The sequence below is a fragment of the Camelus dromedarius genome, chromosome Y, assembly GCF_036321535.1.
Source record: "Camelus dromedarius isolate mCamDro1 chromosome Y, mCamDro1.pat, whole genome shotgun sequence".
Classification (NCBI taxonomy): Eukaryota; Metazoa; Chordata; class Mammalia; order Artiodactyla; family Camelidae; genus Camelus; species Camelus dromedarius.
In genome coordinates this window covers 13613278-13625426 of record NC_087473.1, presented here as the reverse complement: position 1 = coordinate 13625426, position 12149 = coordinate 13613278, and the positions used below count along the sequence as shown (strand labels likewise).

The window sequence follows — 12149 nt, the reverse complement described above, 5'->3', positions numbered from 1 at the left end:
TTACTTTATAGTCTGCTGTCTTCATTTACACAGTAGTGTCTCCCTTATCTGTGGAGGTTGCTTTCTAAGACCCCCACTGTGTCTGCCTGAGAACTATGGATAATGCTGAATTCTATATGTACTATGTATTTTTTAATACATATCAGATAAAGTTTAATTGATAAATTAGGCACAGTAATTAGCAATAAGTAATAACAGAACAGTTTACTGTATTGAGAGTTATGAATATGGTCTCTGTCAAAATATCTTGTATGACTTGCCTTCCTTCTTAAACATGTATCACACTTGCGGCCGGAATTTTTGCAGTTTGAGGTGCATCGGTGAAACTAGCATAAATTCCTTTCTCCATCTTCATGGAGTGGTATGAGATTTTATCAAGCTATTCAGAATGATGCACAGTTATGAATTCTTAAATGGTTATACTATGTCCAGTAAGCAATAACTCCCCATTTCTACTCACTCCAGAATCACTCACTCCAGAAGTGGAATTGCTAGATCATGTGGTAATTTTACTTTTAATTTTTTGAGGAGCTGCTATACTGTTTTCTATAGCAGCTGTATCATTTTACATTTTCACTAACAGCACAAAAAAGTTCCAGTCTCTTTGCATTATCAGTACTTTTTATTTTCTGTTTTTCTGATAGTAGCCATCTTTATGAGTATGAGATAGTATCACGTTGTAATTTGATGTATAATTCCCTAATGATCAGTATTCTTGAAAATACTTTGATGCGCTATGGGCCATTTGTTTATCTTCCTTGGAAAAATGTCTGTTCAAATCCTTTGCTTATTTTGGGGGGTGGGGTGTAGGGTGGTAATTAGGTTTATTTTATTTTTTTAATGGAAGTGCTGGGAATTAAACACAGGACCTCATGCATGTTAAGCACATACTCTGCCACTGAGCTGTACCCCACCCTTCCTTTGAGCATTTTTGAATCAAGGTGTTTGTTTTTTGATGTTGAATTTTAACTTAACATATTTTACATCAAGTATTCTTAGTCATCTTTTTATTATATAAAGTCAATAGTGATAGAGTTAAAGCTGTAAATGGAGAGTGTTTTCCTCCCTGAATTTAGATAGTCTTCCTTGTGAATACTACTAGTTTTCTCAAATGAGAGATGAGTTACACTGTTGGTCTGGATATGTCAGTGTGATGAATTCAATGTAGTTTAGCCAAAGCCATGTAACTAAAGCAGTGATGACCTAGTTTGGTACATGTTTAATTTGTGATATTTATATAAGTTAAATTTGTTTTAGGCAAGTTGGACAAATGCAGGTAAAAAGCAACGTGAAAAGCTACTTGAACTGATACGTCGTCTTGCAGAAGATGATAAAGATGGTGTGATGGCACACAAAGTGTTGAACCTTCTTTGGAATCTGGCTCATAGTGATGATGTGCCTGTAGACATCATGGATCTAGCTCTCAGTGCCCACATAAAAATACTAGATTATAGTTGTTCTCAGGTATGGGAGTGATTCTTTGCTCACTTTCTCTGACTTGTTTTCTTCAGAATTACAATGGCTTAGTTACACAAAAATTCCTTTATTTAATTATTCCAAGGAATTTTAAAGGTTTGCCTTCCTTTTTCCATGTAAGCCTGGCTTCCTCCTATTTTTTCCAACAAGTTTCTTTGCCATTCACTAAGCATTTTACCTCCTTTGAGAAGGATTTGTACAGGTTAAACAACTCATAATAGTAGTACTGTAGTTAAGCATATGGTGGTAAAATGGAATCATGAAGCATTAAAACCTGTGACTTTGAAAGTAAGGTTAATTAAATTCTGCTCAAAACAAGTTAATATAATATAACAGAATTTTCTAAATAGAGGTTTTTCTTACCAGCAAATCACAACAGCTTCACTGCATTTAACTTATGTTATTTAATGTTCACTAATTTTAACCATACATTTTTATACTAATTTCACTTAGATTCTGGGACCAATTTCTGGATTTTTTTTGTTTGTCATTTCTGGGTTTTTTATCAGCAGAGATTTCCCAGCTTGGCTAAAGAATTTAATAATGTTGTATTCCCTTTAAAAAAAAAAATTGGCAGGATGCTTTTAGTCAGGGGGGGTATTGTGCTTTTGGTTGGACTTGAATATAGTAACGCAAGGCAAGGTCATAGTGATACTGCCATGTTTTTAAAAACATAATTATGAAGGTTCAGAAGTATTTGCTGACCTGATTGCCTTAGAAAAGCGCTGTCATGTATGTATATATCTGCCGCTAAGTGAACAAATTCAGAAGAGAGCATTCTTTACCTGAAATACTTAAGAAATGAAGATGTCATTCACTGTCCAACTGTCTCTGTAAAACTGAGGTTTTTGGGTTTTTTTCCAATTCTGAGGAATATATAATTTAACATTTATTCTAACCTACTGTTCTTTAAAAATAAAAACACAGAGGTTTTTTCTGTTGCAGTAGTTAGTAATACACTGTATTTGCAAAAAGTGTTTGGAGTTTCACATTTATCAAAGGGAAGAAAAAAGACAGTTCAGTTAGTTAGATAACTGTTATGTGGTACTTGATTTTTACTGTTCATTAAGTCTTCATTCAGTATCTCAAATAGCTGTTATATTTTATTAAATAGAGAAGTACAGTATCAAAGAGTACATTTGTTATTGCTCCTGTATTACTTCTTAATTTAGTTACTCAGATCATTGCCTGCCATAGGGTCTTATACATTGCCATGTTAATGAATATTGGACTTTGTGAAATTTGGTAAAAGAGTCGCCTTTTCAGGTTTATCAGCCTTCATTTGTTGTAGAAATGGAAAATTGTAATAAGTGTGTCACACTCTTTGCCCTCCAACCTAAAGTTAGTCATAACATATTTAGTATTGATGTGTTTAAAAAATTTTTAAATCCTTAAAGATGAATACAAAATTCAGCTCTGTAATTCACATCTAGAAATTTTTTCCTAGGAAATACATGGAAACAGCATGACATTTATACAGTAGGGCATTATTTATAGTGAAAACTGAAAATGAGTTTAATTCATAAATACATTCTACACTAAATACATTCTACACCACATTGTACAGCTATTAAAATGGCTGTTGGTGTGAGTAGGTAGTTCATAGTTTTCAGTGAAAGCACTTAAAATATGGACCATGTTCTCTTTCTAAAAAGAGAGTGCAAATGATTGCAAAAATAACCATCTGAGTGAGATTTTAAACAACAGAATCGCCTTTCTTCCCCAAATGTGCATAGAAATACAGTCATTCTAATTAAAAACTTTGTTAGGTATCCAGACCTGAATTTGTGATTACCAGTGATTGTAGATAAAAAGAAAATATGTCAGAATATTAGAGGTAAACTTATACTTACAACATTGTTTAACATTCTTAGATTTCCTTTCGGTAAAAATTTGTGCCCATTTTCACTAACATTCTGTTTGTGTATTGATTTGTTTTTATTTTTAAAAAAGTAAGTTATACTGTTATACTGTTATTTTCTTGATCTTTTTAGAAAATATGCTATATTACACCAATATATAATACTTGGAATTGTATGTTTCTGCTAAGTTTTATAGTATAAGAACCTTGTAAAACAGTGAAAAAATGCAGTGCACACATTCAAGTGTATGCTTTAAAAACCAGATTTCTTATGATTGTCCCTGAAGTTGGGATTTACACCATGTTGCACATGTAGTTGAATCTATGGAACACTGAATTTTTATAGTAGATTCTTAACATTTGGAGTTTTGGTGATAATTTCAAATTAAGAACATACTTAAAGCATTTTCTTTCATTAAACTCTTAAAATTACATTATAATTTTTATGAGGCTTAGCTTAAAAACTTTTCTACTTTGTATTCCTGAAATAATTTGAAGGTAGAATTGTATTGAATACTGGTCCATATAACTGTAAATTTTTTTGTGTGTAAGGATCGAGACACACAAAAGATCCAGTGGATAGATCGCTTTATAGAAGAACTTCGCACAAATGACAAGTGGGTAATTCCTGCACTGAAACAAATAAGGGAAATTTGCAGTTTGTTTGGTGAATCACCTCAAAACTTGAGGTAAGGCTTTTAATATAGAACGTTTTCTCAATTTTATTTATATAGGTTGAAAACAAATACCATATCATGAAAGGCAAATTTTAAAGAAAGAAGAGTGGGAAGACAAGAAGCTTAATGAAGAGTTTAGAACAAAATAAGAATTCTTTATTGTTTTCATTTACTTTATTGACGCAGAATTTATTTTATCCATTTTTACATACCAGTTAAGTATGAATCAAGATATTGCCTTCTAATATTCAGAATTACCTCAATTCCAGCAAATATTCCAGACATTATCATGGCATGGATTGTTTATCTCATTCGTCATTAGCCCAATATTCATTCTTAGTTCCACATTATAGTATTTCATACAGTCTTTAATATATTCTTAATTTGTCTACTCTGACATGTTTCTCAATATTTTTGATTAGTTTTAAATTCATACTAGGGAGTAGTAATTTTGAAAGTATGGGGGTAGTGGTGCTTTTCGTGAATTTAACAGTTAACTTTCAAAGATAAGACTAAACATGATTTAAATTATGAAAGATGACAAGTCTTTAAAGGTTTTTTCACTATTGTAGCTAGATTTTTCTTAAATAGCTAATTTTATGTGGTAAGATTCTTGTTACTGATTTGCGGTTACTAGAAGAATTTATCCTTTTATTTTCTTGTGGTATATTTGGAATTAATAATAGAAGAGGAAAAATATAACATGAAGAATGCTAGATGTCGTGGCAAGAATATTTACAATGCAATTAGGGTTCCTGGTAGTGAACGTTAGTTTTGTCTGACTAGCTATAATCTTAGGATAGTTCTCTATCCTTTAAGAAATACTTTTTGTGTGTGTAAGACAACTGCATGATTGCCAAGATCCTTTATAGCTCTAGGCTGGAATGATTATGCATGTAAATAGAATTTTTATGTTAGAAGAATTGTGATACTTCTATATTTTTATTTTTCAAGTTGAATTTTTATTCTTTTTTTTTTCTAATGCTGGGAAAATTACATGAAATTGGAAAATCCATGGAGTTAAATACTCGAAGAAATTTTGAAATAATCTAATATTAACAATATTTATTTGTGAAGGACACATTTATACTATATTTGATCTATGATGCATGCCTTTTTAAATCAAACATCCCCCTTTTCTGGTTCGTTATTCATACACCCTTCTGGGGCTGGTTATTTAATCTCCAGTAGGTTAATTATGATGTGATAGTTGATTGGCAAAGCAAGAAGGGAACTAGGTATCTTTCTAGTAATATCTATGGGCAAACTGGCTGCAGAGTTAGTTTCTAGAATGAACTTTCAGTGGCTAATACCCTTGAACATGTAAATTTGCACATATACTGTGATGTTAGTTTTATATACATTTAGTATCATGGGTGAAGTTGGAGAATACTGAATGACAACTTTCAAGTAAAATAAGAATTTTGGAATAAATATTTATGTTTTGAGGCATCAGCTAATCTCTTCACGTTTCTCGATAGTTTGTTATTAAAACAGGAGAATATTGACCAAATTTTACTACAGATGTGAAGCATTTTAAACTTTTTAAAAGTAGTAGTTAGAATATAGCTTGTAGACATTACAGTAGTGTTCACTTGCCTAATTATACTGTTAAGTTCTTCTCGTTTTAGTCAAACTCAGCGAAGTCCCCATGTATTTTATCGTCATGATTTAATCAATCAACTTCAGCACAATCATGCCTTAGTTACTTTGGTAGCAGAAAACCTTGCAACTTACATGAATAGCATGCGACTGTATGCTAGAGGTATGTATTACAAACTAAAATTAAGTCGGGAATCAACATGGGTTTCCCTCCCTGTATTTTGTTTTGACCTCATTTTAGTTACCTGAGAAATGACAATATGTTTATTTTTAATAAAGGGCCAAAAAGTGGAAGTTAATTGGTTTTATAAATTGTATTCATTTAAGGGTTCACTTGACTTCCTAACTCTTAAACAACTTAAACTCTAGGTCAGCTTTTCAAGGTCCTTTTTGTTTGTCCTCCTGCTCTTCCATTTAAATTGATTTCTTTCCTTCTGTTTTCTGGAACTTTATATTGTACCTATAATTGGTTGCTACTCTCTTGGGTATGTACCCATTTTAAACCTTTCCTTCTTTACTGCCATCACTTTTTACTGCTTTTCAAGAAACTTAATAATTCTCCTGTTGTTACTTTTGTCCAAGTCTATTCTTGCATAATCACAGTTGATTTTAGTAACCCTGGAACAGTGTTTTCTATTCTTTAAAGAACTTGTTAAAGTTTTACTAAATTAGTGACCATCATGTGTCCTATTTGTTCTCAAAATATGAAATTGTTTAAGCATATTGTGATAAGCTTTCCTGTGATGTCAGCAGAAAACTTTTTGGTAGTGCCATATGTGAAGCTATCTTTTTGTGGTTTATAAAGACCAATTCTAATGTTGTTTGTTCTTTGACCGTTTTATTAGAATCTATGTGTGCTGGAGCACAAAATACCCCTTGTATGTCTCTACCTATGTATTACACCAAGTTCATAGGACAAATAAAAACACAAACCCCAGCCACCTTGTAGGCCCACTTTTGTATATTTGACTATGAAGAGGAAAATCTTTCTCTTACCCATTGTTAAAGACAGAATTAAGCTTAGTTTTGAACTGAAAGCACTGCTCAGTTGACATGATGCATTAGATTTACATACATATTTGTAATACTCATTATTTGACTAGAGCAGTAGACTCTGTGCATGTGCTTGTACCTTTAATGATTGTGTAATAAGGTGTTTGTAAACATCCCCAAGTTTTTGCTAATACATACTCACCTAAATAAGTTACATTAAATATTGGAAAAATAAAGCGATTCTTTAGATAACCTAAATGATTGTACTGTATATCTCCTGTTTGATATACTGTCCACTCTAGTCTTAGGGCAAAAGAGCAATCAAAGCATCAGGTGCTAAAATTGGTTTCAGTCAGTCCTGTTTGTTAGGTACCAGGATTTCTTCTTAGAAGAATGGTAGGACAGGGAAGGCACCATAGGCTTGAAACTTTGTAGTTTATTTTCTGTAGCAAGAGCAGTCCAAATCAGTGACATGAAAATGTTAAATATGCATGTAGTTATCTTGAGTTTTTAATGCCCTCAAACTTTTCTTGGTATTCAAGCCCTCCTTCATGCCAGTTAAGATTTCTTCTAAAAGTGGAAATCAGCTAGATACTTAACTTCAATCATTTTTATTTGTCTTTGTATGATTTCTTTTGTTACTTTAATATCATTGTCATTAATTGAAGTCCAAATCATCAATGAGATCAGGTAGAACACGTGTACACTAGGATCTTCTGTTCCATTATACTTGCTTTCTTAGCTTATCTTAGTTTCACGATTACAAGAACATCCGCATTCTTTTATTACCATATTTATATTCCTTCTTTGCAAGGCTGGAGATACAAATGTAAGTTTTACAAATATTTAGATTTAAAACCTGACTCTACCACGTCATATCAGTGTAACTTAAAGCTGTCTATGGTGAGGATTTACGAAATCTATAAAATGGTTTTAATAATACTTAGAATTTCATATGAGTTAATACTTGCTAGAATGGAGTTAATGCTTGCTAGAATGTTGTCTGGCATATAGCAGGCACTTGAAGTTTTGTTGCCTTATTGAGTTCCTCTGAATTAGTTGATTTCATATCATCTGTTGCTAACTTTTTTCCTCCTTAATATAATATTTTGGATTCCTGACTGACGCTTTTTAAGTAATTGAATTTTAAATACGTAACAAAGTGTTTCTACTAAAATTTTTAACATTAAATTACTTCTGTAGATATAGAACTAATAATAGCACAAACTGTGGTGATTGTATAAGAATATACAATAAGAAGCATATTGCATGGATCCCCTCAAGCATATGCAACAAGATATTCTGGGGTTCCTGAATATTTCCTCAGTATTTCCTTTGGTTTAATGTACATGCTGAATTTTGTTCACTTAGTAGTAATTTTGTCTGATTTCTACCCCCCCAGCCATGAAGTGCTATTAAATGTTTATTGGTTTTTGCAATTTAAATAATATTTTTAACTAGTATTATTCATTTTATTAACCTATTAGGTCTTTGGAGAAATGACTGTTTCTAGATCTACCACAGGGAAATATAAGACTTGAAAAGTATTATGCCTTTTTCAAAAATGAGAAAATGTTTATACAGATCAATATTGCAGTATCAAAACAATAGAGTCAGCTCTCATTTGCCAAATCTGTGACAATTGGAGCATTATAGAATGATAACATGAATCATGACGTTTTCAGTGTGTAAGTCCTTGAGTCCATAATGATATAAATAAATACACGAAGGGAAGGAAGGAAGGAAGGAAATGTCAACAAAAAGTATAGAAAAAAATAGATGATAAAACTGATTGAAAGTTTTATGAGGACCATAATACTGACATAGTATCAAAGTATTGTTCCACAAGTTATTAATTATAGAGAGGAAAGTTATAAGTCTTTAGTGGAGAAGCTTGGTGGCAATGCCTTAAATAAGTGATTTCAGTTGACATTAATAGTGGGATAAACTGAGATGACATCATGACAAGTGGTTTCTGGTGACAATGTATGGGGAAAATGTAGCATTACTTTCGTGGTATTTCTTGCCAAATGTGCATAATCCAAATCTAACTAGAGGAAATAGGAACCAAACTCAAATTGAATGGCATTAGATACGTAGCTTTGTGCTTTAAAATGGCCAAGCCATTTTAACCATAAAAAACACATTAGAAAACTCAGGCAACTCTTAACTTTGAGGAAAAAACTGCATGCAATGTGTGAGCCTAGATTTGATTGTGAGCTGTGAAAAAGGAAAGCATAAAGCACATTACTGGGACAGTTAACAAAATTTAATATAGGATATAGGTCAAATTAATAATCTTTACTTAATCTTAAAATCAGTTAAGTTCTTGTTATTAAGAAATAAACCTAGTTTTAAGGAGTAAAAGTATCCAGCTTTCCGTTCAAATGGCTCACAAAATGATACATATGTGAATAAATAGAAGCTGATAAAACAGATGGGCAGACTGTAAACAATTGGTATATATAAGTAAAGAATAATTTCTTGTATTATTTTAGCACCTGAAATTTTTTGGAAAAGAAACTTACACCTTGCTTCTACCCTTTTGTGTGTTCTTCCCTCCCTCTGCCACAAATTCTGCCAAGTAAGCGCAAACACATTTTTAGACAAAGAGCTCTAAGGGATAAAAAGCAGCTGTAGTGGCAGTTTAGAGTTTAGCTGCATAATTCAAAATCGGCACTCTTGAAAAATCAGGAAACTTCTATGTCATTGAAAGTAATTTTCTACAATTTTGGAAACCTGAAGTTTGGGTAGTTGATGCTTTCAAGGAAGTAAGCAATAAAATTTTGGGAATGCTAGCAGATAATGCTTATGCATGTGGAAGTGGAAGTTCAAAGTAGCCATGGTATGTGGGCCTCCTCTTTCCTAGTGCAACCCCAGATAAATCTTAAGCATTCTTTTTATTCAATCTTTTATAGCAAATCAACATTTTACTTCTAATTCAAGTTTTTAATGGTATGTAAAATCTTGTCATTTTGATGATTTGGGTTACTTTTACCAATAAGAAGCCCATACAATTAGAATTCTTTGACATCAGTATTGAGAATGTTACAAATTCCAACAGATGCTAACTGAGAAATATTGGAACTAATTGCTGAAGAGGAATTTTATAATTTCCAAATCCTCTATAACTTGCCTCAGAATTCTGAAAAGTGTTCGATTCCTGAGGGCTTGACAACACTATCTGAGGCATTTATTCCCACTATATTCTGTTCTGCACAAACCAATGTAGTCATTTTCAAGCAGAGAACTTTATCCAGTCCTTCTTCTTCTTTTGTGACTTATTTTGCTTCATATTTAGAAAAATAACCTTATGAGAATTTTTTAAGACAGGATTTTATGTTGTAAACTCGTATTTTAGTTGAGTTCTGCCTTTTTCAATGAACCATCTCATACACACAAAATACTATCCATAGAATTTTAAAGAAAATACATGCTTTTATTTTTTTCTTTACTTTCTAATTGGCAAACACTGAGAATTTTTCAGCCAGCATATAATGTTGATAAAATAAGTCCAAAGTACTTACTTATGTTTAAGAAATAAAGGACTTTCCGCCTAGGAAAGGCTGAATTACCAATACATGTTTTCACAGTCATAATAAGAGGGTAGGTTTTTTGTTTTTGTTGTTTAGTTTTGTTTTTTGTTTTAATTTGAGACATTCATAGCCTGCTTAATTGAGCTAATTGTATGATAACTATCAAATGCAGTAACATCTGTCACTTAAATTTTTCTGTTAATGCTCTTAATGTTACTGTGTATGCTAAAACACTACAATGGCAAGTGTTAGTATAGCAAAAGAAAAAGTGAAGGGGGAAAAGTCATAGACTTTACTCATGGAATTTCTTAAGTATATGTGAAAAATTGAAGGGGGCCTATGCTGAAAAATTACTATTGATAGCACATTGAATAGGTCACATTTTCATTTCAACTATGTAAGTGTTTATTTTTGTGGGGGCAGTAAGATTTGTCTGAATTCCACTATTAGAGTTTGCTTATTAATGATAAATGATTGCTGACTTCTTAGTTCCTTTGGTTCAAGTCAACAGTGATGTGGATATACATGTGTGTAATACAGAATTTTTGTTAATTTTCAGACAATGAAGACTACGATCCACAAACAGTGAGGCTTGGAAGTAGATATAGTCATGTTCAAGAAGTTCAAGAACGGCTTAACTTCCTTAGGTTAGTTTTAAATAATTAGTGCAGTCCTTTTGAAGGCAAACATAATTCTTCATTATGTTAGTATTACTCATAGCAAAGTATTTTTTAGGTGGCCATTTCATCCTGGAATATTTTCCCACATAAGAACCATTGCTGAAAGCTAATGTAACATTTCCTATACATTCATTACTAAATATTTTTTAATTATTGGCTAAACTTCTTTTTTTTTTTTTTGAAGAATAGAGCTTATATTTATATATGTTAGAAACTAAAGTTTATTTTTCATACATTTTCATACTTTGAACTATAGGACTGGAAAACAGTCAGCGGGGACATTTTCATTAATGCTTTCATGGGCAGTAATGAACAGGGTAGTTGGCATGTTTTGGTACTTTGTTTATTCTAACAATGGCAGATAAAGGCCATCTACAAGTATATATAATAACATTACTTAAGATGGGGATAAGGAAAAATAGTTTATCTTTTAAGCCAAAGCTCAGTGCTAAATAATACTGAATTTACTCAGTAATGTTTAGCTTTAAATGACATGGGTATGTATGTATGGATATGGCTGTATAGCTTGAAAGTGACAGATTTCTTAGGATTTCAGTTACCATCCCATAACAAAATATATTTGAATCATAAGTATACTAAGAAAGAATGCTCAGATTGTCAGTTTTTAATAAAATTTTGCATTTCTTATTTTCATATATTTTTTGGGAATTTTTCTTTAAATTATGTTTTATACTGTATTTCTGTTACTGAACCATGTAGTAATTTATGGGGAAATATTTAGATAGACATATAATCTACTTTCTAAGCCAATCCATAGATAACTTAAGAATGTCAAAATCTGCCAGATTGATATGCTTTTTCCAGATGCAAGTGTTTACACATTGCAACTTAGAAAAATTCTAGTCATCAGATTTTATGGCATTTATTTTAAATGCTCCCTCCCTTTTCTTAACCATCCCTCTGTCTTTTAACCAGAAGAGTTTCTGCCTCATATCTAGAGTCTTTGTCATAGTGGGCCACTGTTATTGAAGACTGTATACTGTATCCCTTTGATATACTGGAATACAAAAAATGGTTTAGAATTTACCTACTCTATCAAAGTTTAGAATCAGACCTTTTATAGTTCCTATTCCATAAATACCAAGTAATGCAATTCACTAAAGGGAAAAGGAACTAAGAGTTAATGCTTACTGTGTGTACTTTGCTTTGTGTTAATCCCAGATTCTCTTGGCAACCCTGTAAGACAAATAATAATACATTTTGAAATTAAAAAAAAAAAGAATCTAGGGAAACTAAGTTGTTTGAAATCACACAACCAGTGTATGGTGGAACTGGAATTACTCATCTAGTGTGTCTCACTTTG

The 12149-nt window shown here is 31.9% G+C and overlaps 1 protein-coding gene across 5 annotated transcripts in view; it reads left to right on the top strand.

The window, feature by feature from the left end:
• Window positions 1-12149, top strand: part of LOC135320462 (probable ubiquitin carboxyl-terminal hydrolase FAF-X) — a 102870-nt gene that overhangs the window by 41914 nt on the left and 48807 nt on the right. For 4 of the 5 annotated variants that reach the window (XR_010379615.1, XM_064483609.1, XM_064483608.1 and 1 more), the window contains 4 exons: window positions 1258-1464; window positions 3890-4026; window positions 5631-5779; window positions 10705-10792. Coding sequence is in view for 4 of the 5 variants with exons in the window: in XM_064483609.1 (XP_064339679.1) it covers window positions 1258-1464; window positions 3890-4026; window positions 5631-5779; window positions 10705-10792 (581 nt within the window). In the remaining variant the exon portion in view is untranslated. The remainder of the gene's footprint in view (window positions 1-1257; window positions 1465-3889; window positions 4027-5630; window positions 5780-10704; window positions 10793-12149) is intronic. The other variant, XM_064483607.1, reaches the window with a different exon arrangement.